Source organism: Agrilus planipennis, unplaced genomic scaffold (genome assembly GCF_000699045.2).
Source record: "Agrilus planipennis isolate EAB-ADULT unplaced genomic scaffold, Apla_2.0 scaffold20, whole genome shotgun sequence".
NCBI lineage: Eukaryota > Metazoa > Arthropoda > Insecta > Coleoptera > Buprestidae > Agrilus > Agrilus planipennis.
This window is the reverse complement of record NW_020439516.1, coordinates 1274513-1293386: the sequence shown is the minus strand read 5'-3', so window position 1 is coordinate 1293386 and position 18874 is coordinate 1274513. Positions and strand designations below refer to the sequence as shown.

Genomic DNA, 18874 nt, shown 5'->3' with positions numbered 1-18874 from the left:
TTTAGGGGAGAATTCTAGATCACATTTTAAACGAATCGCCTCGGTTGTAGCAACCACATTACGTCATTAAAAAAAAAAAACAACGCTGATAATAATACAGGTGTAGGTGTTCAATTTCTCTGCACCTGCACGTGGCACCCCGACGCCCGTTCGCCGTCGTGTTCAAAGCTTCAACTTGACGCAAGCGTCCTTTCCAAGCAATCCTTATTTCCGTATAAAGCTAAAGCGGTCACAAGGAATTTACTTCAGCGCAGTCGGTAACTAGGAACAGTCGCCAGTTCAATCCATACTGTGGTGATAAAGTCGTTCGGATTCTAGTTGTATCTACAGTGAATTGGAGTTAAGTTAATTGTTCTGTGTTGCGTGATTTTGTGGCGACTTTTTGTATGAAACTGGTGGGTTTTTCGTCAAAAACAGTGATATAACACACAACATTAGTTAATTGAATTGTCCTGGTTCAATCAAATGCTTTAGATTGTCTCTTATTAACTTTTTCCAGTGGTAGATTAATTGGGAAATATACATATACGTAAAGAATAATAATTAATAGATACATGCTACAAACAACAATCGATTATTTACAAATTGCGGAAATGGCAAAACTCTGCATTTAAGTCTATAATAAATAAAAAACTTTAGGAGAATAGGGCTGAACTAAGTAGCAAAACTAACTATCAACTTAACTACTTAAATAAAAAAAGGCCGAAAACTATTAGGTTTCCATTACAGAATAATTATTTAGTACAAATTACTAAGTTAATAACTTTTTTAAGTCAAATTGGAGATTATTTCTCACTTTGTGATCTATTAGAAAATGCATGTACTAATGTAACTACATACTTACTGTTAGGTATACCTATTGATACTAATTATAAAATTAAAATACCTTCTAACTGATCACAAATTTGCTTAATTTTGATTTATATTCCTTACAATTGCAAATAATACAAAGTAGGTAACAGAATTAATTACATCTGCATTGTGCAGAAGATATTAATTATTGCAACTGCAATTTAATAATGATAATAGTCAACAATAATAATAAAATTAAAACATTTTCCTGTGACAGCAAATCTAGGTTTCATAATAACAAATGGGACAGTTTTTTAATGCCCTGCTTTCCCAATATAGTTTCGCAATTAAGCCATAATTCACAATCACAGCAATTTGAGGCCTTCTACAAAGATTTTATCAAACAATTTCCAAAGAACCTAATTTTCTTCCATTGTTTTCTCCATGAAACCTGAGAAAGGCGGTCCATTCAATACTGTTTATTGATAAGTTTTTGCAATACAATGCATTCTATTGTAATTATTTATTAATCAATTAGTCTATGCATACAATTTATTTATCTACAACAATTTAGCACAACAGAATTAGATCGTATAAATGGTTTATCATCAATCGTTATTATTAAAAATGTGTACTGAAAAAATGAGAATACCTAAACACAATTAGATATTCATAAATACCATTTCAATACATGTTTGCAAGTTAATGTACTTTTTCTTATAAATAATAGGTACTGTGTTTTGTTGCTAACCAATTAATTTATTAATAATCGCATTAAGCTATTGTAGCATGCAAGTAAATAAAGCAATAAAGCAGGAAATAAATTAGAACTATAAGGCATGTAAATGATAAATTGTACTTTATAAAACATAAATTAATTAATGAAGTAGGTAACTAACAGTATGTTAATTAGAAAACGCTCATAAACGCCAAACATTTTTGGTTTTTTTCGTCTTCTATCTTTGTATTCGCTCTTTCGATACAGTAATGTTCGTGGGTTTAACAAAATTAACTTCTAAGACTGATAACGACAAAAACTATTTATTTACACTAATTATTAAAGAACTTAAAGACACTATTAAATTATTACTAAACTTAGGTAATGATTTATTCTATTTATTTACACTACTGTTGATACATCACTATTCACTGCGCTATTTATTTCACTACTATCACTATCAATTTATTTCTGGATTCACTTCTGCAACGGTCAATTTATTTCTTCCTATCTCGGCGATCGTCTCTTCCTTTAAATACTATTTTGTTTACTTTCTGGAACCTTCTGGAAACATCCGGATAGTTTATTTCTTCATTGAACTATTTATTTTATTTTCCCAGAACGCAGGTGCGACACACACATTTACAAATACGGCGCACATGAAGAAAGGCGCCCGCGGATAGTCGGCGAATCGATAAGCCCTTCACGGACACCTGTGCCCGATTGCACACAAACACACTCGTGCTCGCTACAATAGTTTTTTTTCAACTTGCATACCAGCATTTTTGTTTTACTTTTATTTATTTTCCAACAATACTGTTTTGTCAATACCGCTTCCATTTAATTAAGGCTATCTCTAACTCCTTTCTGGGTGCTAATACTACTACATCATCGGCAAATCTAAGCATACCAATCTTTTACCCCTGTCTATCTAACGCTAAATGTCCGAATTTCGCTATACTTCCATCAATAGATGATGCCTCCCTTTGATGTAATAGAATTCTCCATGATCGATTTATAAGGGTTTGTTTGTTGTTTGGTTTTGAGCATTCTTTTGTAACATTTCTTATGGTGTCTACAGATTTACAGAGTACGTTAAAAAAAGAGACTTCTGTTAAAAATTCATTAAGTATTTTTTCATTAACAATAATAATGTTGTAGATTCTGCAAGCATGTAAAAATAATTGTTACATATGGTATTAGAAATTTTAGATAGTGCAATCAATAGAAATATGTATACACATATATTTCGTCTGTTTCTGATAAGATAAAAAAAACAATTTCCATAATACGTATTATACGTAATTTGAACCGTTTGACTTGTTGCCCATACGAAATCGTACGTCATTATTTTTTGTCGTAGATTTGCAATTGTAATTGTAATTGTAATTAAGTGAAGCCAAGTTTGCGACGACAGTTTCAGTTTTCCAATTTTTTGTTTTCTAATAACTGAACAAAAACGTTTTTGTTTAGGCTTATTACAAAAAAAGTGCACGTTTTGGGCTCGTCACGTACAGCTAAATACAATTAAAGACTTCCGTCACATGAGTATATTAGTTTGTGTAAATAGCAATTCGTGTTCAAGTAGGTACCCAGTGGAAAATCAGGTTGTTGTATTGAGACATTTGAACGTGAAATGAACGTTTATAACAGTGGCAGTGAAAAACGAAACGGAATATCAAGTAACAATACCAACAGTGAAAATGGTAGAAGTGCAGTAATATTTGAAAATGGATCTGCAAAAGGGAATTTCACAGGATGGTGTAAGTTTCCAATACATATATGTATATTATAGTATTATGGTCCTACGTGTTCAAAAGAATATTACATTATAAAATACAATCTGTAAACTTTATCGAGGTTGTTGATGTCGCCGATGATCAATCGATTTGAAGTGGGCGACTGAAAATCTGTTTAAGCATCTTATCAGTCATATCGCAATTAGCTAATGGCTTTTTCTCTTTCAAACATAAAAGAAAATCCGTAAACATACTTCATTTTCTCATTTTAAGATGAACGTCGCTAGTAAGATCAAAGTAAGACTAAAAACACGGTCTTCGTGTCGGTCTTCTAGTATATTTAGTCTTGGTCATCACTACTCTTCAAGAAAAAAGTCGCAAAACACGAAATCGTTTTCTCTTTTGTTTTTAATCGACCAAATCGATCATTTTGGAGCACCCCATACATCTTGTACCTTCACTTTCGGTCATTTTAAACATAATAAATGCAAATAGACAAGTTATTCAACAAATGATCGATTTATGGTTAAATGAAGCCTTTAACGGCCGGCGTTTAGTTCATCAGTATTGTATTCCAGGCTGAAGTGGCGTGGTCAGTTTATAATATAATCCATAAGATAATCCAAACAGACTATACGACCTTTCAGCCGGAGTACAGTGTTGATGAAATAATCGAATTTGGATCTTTGTAGCATCCTGTAGATATATTGCTAATATCAGAAATAGCAATATGTCTACTGGATTTTATAAAGGAACTGCTGTTGCAAAAAAAAACAGGATTTATAGCTAAACCCAATTTATTCATATTAAGGTATCTACATAAAATTTTTATTGATCTAGTTCATTCTATTTTGTCATCATCCTAAGACTGCTTGGACATCCACCTCCACTCTTTCCTATCAGGAGCTAATCTTCGCATTTCCCTAAAACTAGAACAGCCCACATCCTTAACTATTTGCGAACAGTAATCTAATCTAGGTGTACCTCTTCCCCTCCTAACTCTCATTTCTGCCTCTAATATGACTAGACCTTCATGCCTGAGAAGGTGTCTACTAACCTATCTCGCCATTGATTTCCATAGAGTCCTCTGTTCTCCTATTATTTCTAATACCTCTTCATTTCTAACCTTTTCTATCCACGGTATCCTCAACATTCGCCTGTAACACCACATTTCGAACCTCTATTTTGTACTGTATTAAAATTAAGGTGAGAATTTTGTGACAATTTTGCTAAAAGTCTTGATATTGGTAGTGGTCTTATTCATTTAATCTAATTAAGTGTTGACCTTTATCCTGGTGTTGCTAAATGTAGAAGCCCAAAAGAAAACAAGACAAAAACACAAGACCGGGACTATTTTTGCACAATACAATCTGGAAAGTCCCTCTACATCACTCTCTCCTTGCTTCTTCGGCGTACGTTAAAACCAAAAATTTCACGTGAGACGGTTAAAATTTAAACACCCAAATACGTTTCGATATTAATTTAAATAATGTCTATTCATTATAGTACACAGTTTCGTTATAGAGGGCTCATACTGTTTTATTTTAAAATTTCTTATCATTACAAATTCTTTGTCGTTTTGGCCTTTTAACAAATCAGGCGACAGTGTGCCGAGCTTTAGGCGCCACAAAGGCTATAATTTTGCAAGGGTGAATGTGAATAGAATAAACAACCCATAATCAAGGGTTTAATGGCATTTACTTGTTATCCCATTGATCAAAAACCAAAGGGCGTTCAAAGGACTTTCAGTAACTTGTTTATTAAAAGACCAAATATTGTTTGTATTAAAATAAAACAAAAATTAAGTTTTTGATTTCTTTATTATAAAATATAAAAACTACATCTCTTCCTTGCTTCTAATAATAACAAAAATGTCAGATGCTTATAATCCACAATCTATCCATCCACAATACAACAATTGTTTCACACCACGGACTCCACCTCAAGGTACTGATTACAACGATGATGATGTTAATCATCACCCAATAAAGTCGAAATAATTGTTGTGTCCTGATTTTGGTCAGTACAATAAATTTTCTTGAAAACTTCGTTAATTTATGGATAAGTTAAAACAAGTAATAGACAATTCGCCTTCTGCTATGTTTTATATAACCATAAAATTAACAATTACCGGTTCACAGTAATAGTCAACTGACCATAAGAATAAGAAAAACTTGCGTCATAGAATTATTTACTTTACGGTATCATAACAACTCAATAATAATAATTCCCATCAAGTTATGGTTTCTTGTGTTCAAGATTCAATCGTCCACGACCGTGATTTTACCAACCAGTTTGATTGCTCACGAGACAGCCAGGTAGATTAGGAAGGTGAAGTTGTAACCGATCGAAAACGCTGTCGCCGATTCGTACAAAATAAATTGCGCGAATAAATACTAGAAATTCCAACTGGCCAACCATTTTCTAATAATCGAAAAAAAAAAAAAATTAAACCTGTTTGAAACTAGAAAGAATGTAATACCTATTCATACTTTGCAACCAATACCCAAGGAATTTTTGCAATCAGAAAAATAAACGTTACTGACCTGCTTAAACGCGTTGATGCTTTGTCGCGTTAACAATAAGAAAATTGAATTTATATATAAAAAAAAAAGAAACTGACTTTCTTGTTGTTGTCGCTATTGCTAATAATTCAAAAAATAGACAATTGAAGGCAGCGAGCATTTTTGTTTTTAATTGTTATTCTTTAAGATGTAGTACCAATGAATAGAAAGAGGAAAGAGATCATCGCTGTCCATTCACCTGTCTCAATGGCACGGTTATTAAGTTAGTCCGGCCTAAATTTCATTTACGGTGAAATGACAATGAATTTTATACTAACCAACAACTAAACCATTTCCACAAAAAAAACACAGTAAGAAATGAAACTTCTTTAGATTGTATATTATAGTAGTATTAAAAAAAATAGCTTAAACTATTGCATTAACTAATTACTAAACACCAGAAAAATAAATTTTATTTCGAGCGGGCGAATGCGAAATATAGGTTTAATTTTATTAAAAACTATTACGCTTGTACCATACAAAACAGCATAGAGGAATTACAAATCAAAACAGGTTAGCTTCTGTCGCTTGTTAAAATGACTCCTTTTAGACATATCCACCAGGTGTCATACGTGGCGCGTGACGTTGTGACGCGTGACGTTACATTTTTCAGTTTTATATCCTACTAAATTTCCTTCCTACCGTCGATAAAGAAGTTTCACTTCAAAAAGGTAGAGAAAAAGAGTATTGGAGTTAAAATATTTAGATAATCTTGTTTTCAAAAGGGAACATTTAACAAGTAACTTTATGGAGGTTTAGTAATAATTCTCACGGTAAAAACGGAATTTTTTGATAAATTGAAGAACTATCTTTTCAATCTTATGTCTTTATAGATATTTATAATCAAAAAAGTGATGAAAATTGAATTTTGACTCACATTCACTTTGTTGTAGTTGTAGTTCCAGTAGTTGTGGTTTGTAAATCATAATCAGTTCTTCAATCTAAAGAGTGGCTGGACACGCACGCGTCCACTTCTTTCTATATTGAACCAATTTTCTGAACAATACCGATCACTACTTTAATGATTTAATTAAATTAAATTCCAATAAAACGAAGGCGACCGAATCATTAATGCAAAATTCTCATAGATCACCAACTGAAATGTGAATCTCATTTGAAGAATGATTTTGAGTATCGTGTGTCACAAAATAAAAATGTTTCCAGTACTTCTGAGTACTCTGTTAACAAAATTCGTTACGATTATTAAATGTTTACAAAACTATGCTTTTGTTGGGGGTGTGACAGATGTAGATTGTGCAAAGGAAATTTAATTAACATTAATGAAGAGCATGCAGAATTAACAATGAAGAAATTAAATTACTACAGTAGAACAAGTAGTCTTCGGGTTACGTATTTCACAGTATTGTTTTGTCGTAATAACTTCTACGTAGGTATCTATTTAAATTGAGCATTTAGATACTGAGATTATGCTTTTTTAATGGCTCTTTTCCCCTTTTGTTTATATTTTAATAGCTCAATTCTCCTTTTACATTAATGATGAGTAAAATAGACCCTGATGGTCAATGACAATACCCAGATTTACCTGTAAGGCTTACATAAGAACAAAATAAAGGAACTACAGATTTCATCATCGTAAGGTTTTCAGTTCTAATGAAAAATTGGATCTAACGTTACTAAATATTTAAGCAGAAATTGATGATTTTGATATTGATGATAGCATGCGTTTTGCATCAGTATATGTATTTTAAAATTAGAATAAAAAATAAATTTATAATGTTTAAATAGCTCAAACATATTTGAAAAGTGTAATTTGAGCTGCTAATTTATTGTCATTAAGTTTTCTACACATTGCTAATTACAAAAGTTTATTGTCCATTAGTATGTAGTACAATAAAAGGACTTTTTGTTATTAATTAATTACTTATTCATTCCTTTCTGCATTCATTTATGCCTTAATTACCCTTAATTCTTCAAGGTTAATTTGTTGAAATCGTTTAATAAACTATGTAATTGCTATATATATGCACATACGATTGTTAAATAACTTGTTTTTAATTAGCAGACGTGAAGTCGTTTATAAAGTAACTTTTGGTGAACTTTTGAAATTTTTTTTGCAGTTTTAAATTAAATACGTATACGAATTGGAAGATAATACAATAAAATGAAACAAAATCTTCATTATGATAAAACATTTTCATGAGTTGTAGATTTCAGATTAGTACAGTATAACTAAAATCCAAAGGAACGTTAAAACAATTTTTTAACAAAAAAAAAGTCTGAGTTTTTAACAAAAATAAGCGTTAAGTTTGAGAGGTTTTAACAGTCCATACTTTACTTAGGGAGGTTTCATTTGTCTGTTACAATTACATAGTAAAAATATTAGTAGTAGGATAGGTATATATAGGTATAGGAAAAGATAAAAACAAAACTTCAAATACTAGATGTTCTTAAGGGTCGAGATGGGCAATAGTTCAGTGGTCAATTGCGTCGATTATGAACTGTATGGACTGGAGCTCGATTCCCAGTTAGGATACAAAAATTTATCGAGAAACAATGGCAAGCCATCTACACCTGTATATACCCAGGTACTAGTAAGAATAACTTCTCTGTAGATGGATCACAAGTACATTACTTCAAGAAGAAGAAGTTACTAACGTCAAAGCCCCAACTGCTTTGAATTGTACATCAGTTAGTTTAGAGTAGCTTCCTGAGGTTTTGGATCTCAGGGGATAGGAACAATAACCTTTCTAAGATTATAGAAGTTTTTCGTTGTCGAAACTTGATTTATTCAGGCTTTACTGGATAATTATCAAAGCTACAGTAAAAGGTAATACGAAGTAGCGCTCTCTTATTGAACTAATAAATTATAAGTAAATAGAACGTTCACGTTTAATCCTTTTGCACACATGCAAGACTGTTATCAAACAACATTTTAATTGTCGTATAAGGCTTCTCTGACAATAAAGTTAGGCAAGCATGGAAGACGTACCTAAACCCATAAAAATAACACTAATCATTTCACTGTTTGCACGCGGTCTCACTAAATAATTACACCATGATGACCTTCCTCTCTGTTTTCCTATGAGTATCTATTACTATTACGTAACCACTTTCGTCTAAAAGTAATTTTACTTCTTGTAAAAAAATGTTGCATTCGTCATCTCAAAAAGAGTATTAGATAGTACCATCTAGCAAAGAAACTTGAAGGGCTAGAGACAAATTGGAATTAAGAATAGGAGTAAAGAGACCTAGAAGACCAACGATTAAATGACCTTGTGATGATATACATATCTAATTAATTTATAACTATAGTGTCTATACCTTTTACATTTTATAATTTAATTGACTGTGATAAATACCAGTCATTAGGTAAAATATCAATGAAACTTTTATCAGTTAAATTGGCGTGAACGTAAATAATGTATGCATGGTGGGTGCATTTGTTCTATTTATTGATGCTATGGTCACTCTTTTGTGCAAGAAACCTTGATGTATTAGGTACGCGACACTATTGAACCTTTCTGTTATGTTGAACGACTAGAAAATACAATGAAAACATTAAATAATCATTAAGCAAAATAAAGGAAATTGTTTTGCAGTTTTGCGTACAATGAGCTATTAATATGCAATAAAATATATTTGTGTAATTGCATATTTGACGAAATCTGGTTTACGAAATGAAAAATTTATATTCGGTTTTATGAATTTGCTAATAATTTTTTATTGGTCTCCTTTTTTTAATTAAATGTCTATTCCATTTCCTTAGAAGTGCGAAGTGATCCTTACGTAGGACTTTAGACTTTCCCCTTTCACATAGTTTATGGAAAGCGATTGAATACTTACTTCAAACGCTTGCGCTGTTAGAAAGCATAATAATTGGTTTGTGTAATACCCAATAATACCCACCATAAATTTGGTTTCACTATCTTAATGGTACAAAATTATCTCCGTATGTACCAACAAATTTTACCGTACAACAAAACGAACGATTATTCACAGGGTGTTTTATAACGTTTTAGAAAGCATGTGATTTATAATTAAGATTAAATGGACATTATAGACAATCTGAATTGATGAGAGGGTTTTTATAACATTCAGTTTGGTTGTTTTGGATAGTACAATAGATATTTATATATCGAATGGGGTTTGTCGGAAAAGAGACAACTTTTTCTGCTATTCTGGCTAAATAAAAACAATGAATTATACCAAAACAAAACACATTTAAAACCATATACATGATTCCGTTTGACAAGCTGGGAATTATATGGTGTGGTAATCTTATATCTCCCGTCCATGAAGAAGGTTTTCGTTTTTACCAGAAAGGCGTGCTTTTGAACATATAAGGGCTGAAGTTTCGCCCTCTAGAAATTTCTAGAACATTCGAGAGCATTCCACAACATTTCAGAACATTATGGAATGTTTGGGAATAGTCTGGAATGTCCCAGATCATTGTGGAATGTTCTAGAACACACCTGAACGTTTTAAAACATTGTCGACCATTCGAAGCCTTTTTTGTATGGGTAGGATACCTATGTACCTTTATCCTTTTGTTCCAACTATCATATCAACTCTCTAAGCGAAGCCGGGGACCCCAGCTATTATTAGTATAAAATGACCAACAAAGTTGAAGCTTCTAGATAAAATAAAATTGTTGTTTCCAATACTATTCCATCGTTATCATTTCCAGTGTATTTTTTTATTTACGAATTTTTTGGATCCAATAGTTTTAAGGTTTTGGACAAAAAGTAAATCACCTGTCAGTACAAAAATATCAGTTGGAGTACTGTGGAACTTAATTAGATAAATAAACACCAAAATCCCATTAGAAGCTTAAAAACCATTTTGGGTGTTATTGTTTATTATTAAAAATAAACCCCACTCTTTGGGGCCTTGTGTTCTTTCAATGTCAGATTTTGTTTAGCTAAAAGTACTTATAACTGTTTCCAGTTTAACATTTTCATGAATCCAAAAAAAGTATATCACATGTATCTATGGTTATTTGCACAAAATCGAAAAATTTTCCCGTTAATCTAAATAAATGTTTTAAATCGCCTTGACATTTTGCATTGAACCAAATGCTCAGCAAGAGAGAAAAACAATTGTGACAGAAATACGTGATATCATGTTCTCTTTATATATCGTAACGACACACTGCACTGCTTTTATATTTTGATGGCATTGATATGTCAACCGTGTAACAAAAATTAATACGTTAAACCTACTGCTGGATGGATCTGATAACATACCTACCTAATATTTAGGCGATTGTTAATCCAACTTAATTTTTAAATGACAATTTACACAACAATCCACTACTTCGTCAGACAATTCCTCGTTTTAAATTAATAGAGATAATAATTAATGATCATGTAGTCTGTTTTGCAACAGTGATTTGTTCATTAATTATTTGAACATAAAACTACAATTTCATATATAAAGAAAAGACATCATAAAAGAGTCAAGAATATGATAGAAAAAGGCCTCTGAATATTATTAATTTAAAGCGCAAAGATATTCTTTTACTTTTTCGGATTTAAAGTAATAATCACCGATTCCCTCATAATATTTTTATGTTCATGGTTTTTACAATTTGGTAAGAAATTTCAAAAGAACAATCAATTTTCGTACTCTTATAAACAATATAAAAAATCAACAAATATGCTTTATACCATTTTCTGTAAACGTTCTTACATAAATTTGTAAATATATATATATATATGTGTGTAAGGAAAATTAATTTGTATGTACCGAGCACGTAGATAAATATTTACTGAAATTTGAAAAACCCAAGGCTGCAAAACTAAAACGCATTTTATTTAATACTACCTATTAAACAACCAGCTAAGTAGCTGGTAAATAAAAGAGATGGTAAAGATTACTATTTTTAGATAGTTTATCTAAGCTGTTCTGTTTTGACTTTTTGTTTGCAAAGTACTATAATGAAAAATTGTTTTTTTCTATTATCAAATCCAATAATTTAATCAATATTAAACAGTTCAGTCAGTTTTTGTGAAGGAAGAATAATTTATTGTTTTTAATTATTAGGGTTCACAAGATGTAAGTATTTCACAATGAGTTATTACATGCATTAAGTAACGAAATAACGTGGACACTGTTTTTGTGTTTAAAATTCTTGTTGGTACAAAGTCACTCTACTCAGAAAGAAAGCCGAATTTGTCATCATGACAAAATATCATATAAAACACAAAACAGTTCTACTTGTCCACTGACCCCTTACGTAGTAATATAAGCCTCTTATACAATAGGCTTGATCTCTGTGATAAATTCTAAGGCTTTACACATTGCTGACATTTATAGAACGAGACTCTTTCGATCTTATCCTAAGCTCTTCTTCTAAAACTGAATTAAAATGTGAAGCGGTACTACTTTGCATATCAAAGAAGTGTTACTTCCTTCTTAATAAATGTGTCATGTCACATGGAGAAATGCCGATGTAAGATTAGATCAAGGGTCTTCAAAAATATAGGAGATCAAGTCAAAATAATTACGAATTCTCCAGTTTTCCGGGCCTCTTTATAACAAAGCCACTATTCTGATGTACAAAAGTAAAACGTTAACTTTAAAGTCTCTATGAGCTTTGTCAAAGAATTTCTCTTTTGTTACAGATGAAATGCTCGAAAATGAAAACCATGAAGCTCTGGGAAGGCTTCATGATCTTGAACGAAAAGTTCTGGAACAAAGGGACGAATTAATCTGCTTGAAAGCCACCCTAGCCGAGGCTTTAAGAAGGATTTCAATTCTCGAAGGCTGTCGACTTCCTCATCAGGTGCAGCAGGTGGCTAGCACACCCCCAACAACACCCGTCAGAAATGGCATTGTGAAAGAACAGCTGCGCTTGAGACAAACGGGCATTTCTAGTACAAAGTAAGTCAGAATTACTCTGTTTAGATTTACATTTTAAAAACAAATAGGGACAATATCAAAAATTAAAAAGAACCCACTAGAACATTTGCTACAATTTTATTAGTACAACTTCCAATAAAAATTATCCTTAGTTTCAATAAGGAACAATATACTTTCATAGCAGTTTGTTGACAATTTTTTTGAAGATGTTCCCAAAACAATTTTTAATTCAGTTAAGATATTAGAACTGCCTCAATCAGTTTCTGTCATTGTGAAGGATTTATCATATTTGAACACACTAAATAGTCCAAACCTCCACGATACTGAACGTTCGAAGTCTATCAGTTCAGTGCATTTCACAAACAGTAGCAAAACAAATTAAGATTGTTACCGAAATGTACTTTGATTGTCTACTATCTCATTTTTTGACATGGGGATTGGAGCTATTTAGTGTGCTCTATATTATCTACGAAGTGGTGTGAAAGGAAGGGAAATTTGAAGATTAGCTCAGGATAAGAAAGAGTGTTGGTACAGTTTAAAGATAAACTTCCAGTAAAAATTATCCTTAGTTTCAATAAAGGACAACATATTTTTAGAGCAGCTTTTTGACAATGTTTTTGAAGGTGTTTCCAAACCAATTTTTAATTCAGTGAGGGTATTAGAACTGCCTCAATCAGTTTCTGTCATTGTAAAGGATTGATTATTATATTTGAACACACGAAATAGTTCAAACCTCCACAATATCTAACGTTCGAAGTCCATCAACTGATGCAATAAATGCAAATGCAATGTTTAGTGCATTTTACAAAACAGTAGCAAAACAAATTAAGATTGTTACCGAAATGTACTTTGATTGTCTACTATCTCATTTTTTGACATGGGGATTGGAGCTATTTAGTGTGCTCTATATTATCTACGAAGTGGTGTGAAAGGAAGGGAAATGTAAAGATTAGCTCAAGATAGGAAAGAGTGGAGGTACGTGTCCAACCAGTCTTAGGACTGACGACCCTATGAATTTGATGAATATTTATTATAGCACAGTCTTCTTCTTTTTCAGAAAAAAGATCGAAGCAAGAGAACTGAACAGCAAAAGTTACGGTTCTTCTTTACCCCAGCGACGCGCGGCCCGATACCAGTCGACTGGATCTCTTCACAGTGATAGTCATAGCTCTAGTAGTATTTCTCCAGTGCCTCCTCCGTCTCCCAGGGCAACGCCACTGCCTCTCAATGTGCGACAACAACACCAGCAACAACAACAACAACAGCGACCTCCAATTGTACATAATTCGCATCCTCCACTATCGCCTTCCAGTGGCGGGTTACACAAGCGATGGAGTTCTACGGGAGACTTTAACAATTCCAGTGCCTTGAGTCCACAGTCCAAGTAAGAGCACTTTAATTTACAGTCTGTGATAAATAATAGGAACAAATACAAAATGATTTTATAAATGAGTGAACAAACAGAGGGATTTCAATGAACCTTTGGAAATAAAGATTTAAAGAGATATTTATCTGATAATAGATAAAGAAAAAAAAGATAAGATAAAACGAAATAGAATTATAAATATTAATAGGTAGATAATCCTTTGTGCGTGTGTGTGTGTGTGTATCTTCCTATTTTTCTCATTATTTCTGTCAACCTCTCTTCATTGTTCGCCATCAATACTATATCATCCGCGTAAGACAATGTCCATGCTTTCTTCTTTCCCATATTGTATTCCTTACCTTGACATTTATTCTTTTTTCTTTTATTGTACTCCATATTTTCTTTCTGTTTATCCTGTCCCTTCATATAAGCAAAGAATAGGAAGATTTCTCCTTTTTCTTTCTTTATTTCTTCCTCAATGGCCTTCTTTAATATGTATATTGCATCCATGTCCGTCTCCGTTTTTGTATATTGGTGCCACTATGCCCGTCCTCCATTCTTATGGTAATTTTGCGCTTCCTTTCCATATGTCATTTATTATCCCATGTAGATCCTCTATAACCTCATCCTCTCCGTAAATCCATGCTTCATTTGGTATTTTATCTTCTCCTGCTGCTTTCTTTTTTTTTTAATCTTTTTAATTACTTTCTTAATTTCTTCTCTACTTATTTCGTCTTCTTCTTCCTCTTGTTTTTTTTTTTCAGTTTTCGTATTTCCAATGCGTCTGTTTCGTTCATTTGAATCTTAAAGTGCTCCACCCATTCTGAAATTTTTATTTTTTCACTTATTTTCTCTCTTCTACACCCTTGATTGTTTATTTTATCTTTTCTAGCCTCCGACCACTTTCTTGTTTCTTCTTTCTTGCAATTAACAGTTATTAACTTTTTTCTCACCATGTAGAATTTGTAGAAGTATTTTATGTTACCTTCCTCTGTTGTTGTACTTCTCATTATTTCTTTTAGCTCTTGCTTCATTTGATGGCACTCTTTGTCCCACCAGTTTTGTTTTTTTGGGGTCATCGTTTGACTAATTTAATTTTAATTGATTATGAGTATTAATATATTACCTAAACAATCAGTTTAGGGCACATATTTTTACATTTTGAATTATTGATTTTTTGTTTTCTGTTTCTTTAGTTATTTGTATTTATTTTCCATTTCTAGGTTTTCAACAAAATCATTTTTGAATCTGTTTCCAAAACTGAATGGAAATTCAGTATCAAATTTAAAGCACGGGTATGTTTATTTTATTTTATTTTATTTTTTATTTATTATTTGAGTTGTGTATTCATTATCACCTTTTGTATAAACTATAGGAAGTTGTGTTTCCGGTAGTTGCAAGTATTTGTGCCATAAATCAGATTAAAGTTTCATTAAAAAAGAGTGCGGGACGATCGGTCACACGGTTTACGAAAGCCAAAATATTGATCAGAACCGTATTTAAAATGAGAAACACTGAGTTATTTTGAACTTCACCAAAACAATAAGTTATCGACCAGGGCAGTATGAAGCAGGATTAATAAAATTTATTGAATTCTGAATGCGATCTTAAAAATTTTTACTAATAAGCGTGTTCTAGGGCCATAACCTTTGGATTGACCAATAAGGTATGATTTTGTTTCTAAAACAACTTGTTTTCTTTCTCATTTTTAACTTTAATGCATTGCACCTTTCTTATAGTAAGTACAATTAAGAATGGATTGAAATAATTATTGTTCCGTAAAATTAAAGGACAATTGAACGTAATCGACTGTTTTACAATTGTTAATTTTTATTGTAAAAATAATTATTGCGTTATAATTGCTTGCAATATTAATGAAACAAATTAGGTCAATCTCTTTTTGTTATTGTTATTTTTGTTCTAAATTAAAAGAACAATGTCATGAAGGTTTCTATTTCTTATACTTGATTTTAGTTTAGTAATTTTCGACAAGGAACCAACTTTTCTAAATGTGAATTTAGTCATTTCAAAATAAAACAGTATAAAAGTTTCACTGCAGTTTAAAGTTTTTTTTTACCAAGATTTTATAGTTGGAAATAAAAATATTTTTGAGAAAATCATACTATGAAATGCGAAATAAAAAAACTAAACATAAAACACGGAACCTTTTTGTATAAATTTATTTATTTGATTTATATTTATATTAAGGGAAAATAATCGTTTGAGTAATGGGGAAGAAATCAACGATAATTTGGCAATCTCAGTAATTTGATTGCTTTGGGTGTGTTGTTACAGCATTGCGGACATTGTAATCGATTCTGGCTTACGCTTTATCTTCTATAATTGATTAAAAAAGAAAAGCGCTTTATCCAAGATATTATCTTTATACCTCATTTATGTGGATTTAGATACTGAATAAAATAAAATAATATGTATATCTAAATCAGTTAAAAATTTTAGGATTCTGAAGGAAGTCTCCCCTACCACTGTACCATAAAAGTTCGTGGCGGTCTCATCCCCATAAAAAGTTATGGGGGTGGGGGTAGAGGGGATCGAAAGAGGGTGGTCACCTGAGTAAAACCCCATAAAAAATTTGGGGCGATCTCACCCCCATAAAAAGTTATGGGGGTTGAAAGTTGATTATTTTGACAATTTTCATACACTATAATTCAAATAAAATTCAATAAAAAAAAATATTTTCAAGCGGGTGGAGGTGGGGGATCGAAAGAGGATGGTCACTTGAACAAAACCCGATAACCTAACCTAACCTAAATTAACCTACCCTATTGATAAACATATTTAAATAATGTTTTATATAACTTTCTCAATATTTTTATGTATTTTTCATTAGTTTTACTTTTGAATATTGTTTAAGAATGACTATATAAATATTTACATGCCTAGAAATGTATAAAAATTGGCATATTTATTAACTTTGACCCCCATAACTTTTCATGGGGGTGAGACCGCCACGAACTTTTTATGGTACAGCAGTGGGGGAGACCTTCTCTTTCGATCTCCTCCATCCTCACCCCCTGGGGGGGTGAGGCCATCATCTTGACCTTTACCAAAGAAATTTATACTATAAGGCACAAAAATATATTTATTGAAATGAAAGTTTCACTTGTTGAATTAAAAGTTTTACCTTTCATAATTGTATTTCCGCAACAATTTTATGTTTCGTGCACGTTATCTCTACTGTTCAACACTGAATAAAATTTATGACGAACAACCCACAGTCACGATATGAAGGCTGGGAGTATTTTTATCTCTGCAAACAAACGCCAAATGATAACAGCAAATTGTATTCAAACACCTAACAGACAGTAACATTAATACTCATATAATTATTCAAAACAGTATGATATTAAAAAAAGATATAAAAAAGTAGTTAGTTATCAATTCTATGGTGCTTTATCAAAAGAAAGGGTAAATCTCATAGTCCCAAAAATTGATAGATTTTAAACCGTTTTAGTTGTTGTTTAGCTTGTTTTATGTGGGCACTGACCAATAAACATAATAAAATATGCCAATCATTGAGTGAATGCATTGCAAAGGTAGAAAGATGAATCTGAATGACTGGCAGCACGTCATAATTCTCATTTTGGACTTGGTTTAATTAGTATGCCAACCGTTCTGTGCATGTTGGGATTTTGGTAAAGCTGCCATACTTTACCGTATTTATATCGACCTCTAATTTTAATACGTCATCATTAGTTCGCAAATGACCCTCCTATATCTCCGAACAATAGTTGAAGGTTTGTACTGGTGCTGGACAATTTGTTCCATACATGACTCTCTGACAATGCTTTAATTCGTAAATAACCAGAGCGTTCATTTTTTTTTTTTTCGTATTGTTACAAAGTGAGAATTGTGTGTTTTTTATTTAACGTTGGATTGTTGTACCTACGTTTTGTGCAAAGTATGAAGAACCAAAGAAGGAAGAAAAGTTCAACTGCAAGCATGTAAGTCACACAATTTAATTAAAAATAAAATTTGAGTCCACGGTAACAATAAATTCATGAGTAAATGGGTTTCCGTACCAAATAATGGCACAAACGGTACCCCATAAAGTAATCTTACTATAGTTCTTTGTATTCTTGAAATTTGATATTTGTTTATATGGTCACACTTAATCCAATGATGTACAGTTACTATTTCGTTCTTGGAAGTTAATAAAGAGAAGAATTTTTATTATGGATGAAATACAAAAAGAAAAATAATAATATGCGGATTTATTTGCCAACCTATTATCTAATTAGTTATCGGTCATTAACCACATTAATAAATAATTTTACTGCTAAATTGATGAATTTCTATTCAGTTAGATGCACCGATTGAGGAAGTAAATTATTTATTTAATAGCATTTAATGAGAGACAGAAAATATAAATAAACAATAAGACAAAATATATACATTAACATTTTTGAGAGAACTGTTAGTTAATTATACAGTTAGGAAGAACCGACATTGTCAAATTCACTTCCACATTAAGCTGGTCAAGTTTTGCAGAAGGTATATTCACTCTGACAACAGTCTTCCTCGTCCAAAAATTTATTGTTAGGTATATAAATATATAATTTTATCCTTCATAATCAAACCGATCGGCATGGGTTAGAGGTTTATACCATTGCTTAGCATTCGGGTGGACGCCGGTTTGATTCCGGGTCCGTCTGCCTTGGTCCAAGTTTTTCTGTGGTTTCCTTGGATCACTTAGGCAAATGCTGGGGGAGTAATATTCCACAGATAATCTTTCACTCTCTTCTGTCTCCATTTCGTCCGTCTCATCTTTCTCACCCGAACCACCACCCACCCATTCCCACGATTCCTGAAAGCAGGCTGAAGAGGGCCTTCCGCCCTACCTTCCGGC

The 18874-nt window shown here is 32.0% G+C and overlaps 1 protein-coding gene across 7 annotated transcripts in view; it reads left to right on the top strand.

Moving 5' to 3' along the window:
* The window catches only part of LOC108735068 (echinoderm microtubule-associated protein-like 2), a 73260-nt gene that overhangs the window by 28934 nt on the left and 25452 nt on the right, over nt 1–18874 (top strand). For 2 of the 7 annotated variants that reach the window (XM_018466866.2, XM_018466867.2), the window contains exons 3-5: nt 12401–12659; nt 13696–14022; nt 15228–15299. In XM_018466866.2, coding sequence (XP_018322368.1) covers nt 12401–12659; nt 13696–14022; nt 15228–15299 — 658 coding nt within the window. Of the gene's footprint in view, nt 1–246; nt 396–2833; nt 3274–12400; nt 12660–13695; nt 14023–15227; nt 15300–18874 lie in introns of those variants that run through there. The other 5 variants (XM_018466862.2, XM_018466868.2, XM_018466864.2 and 2 more) reach the window with 5 other exon arrangements.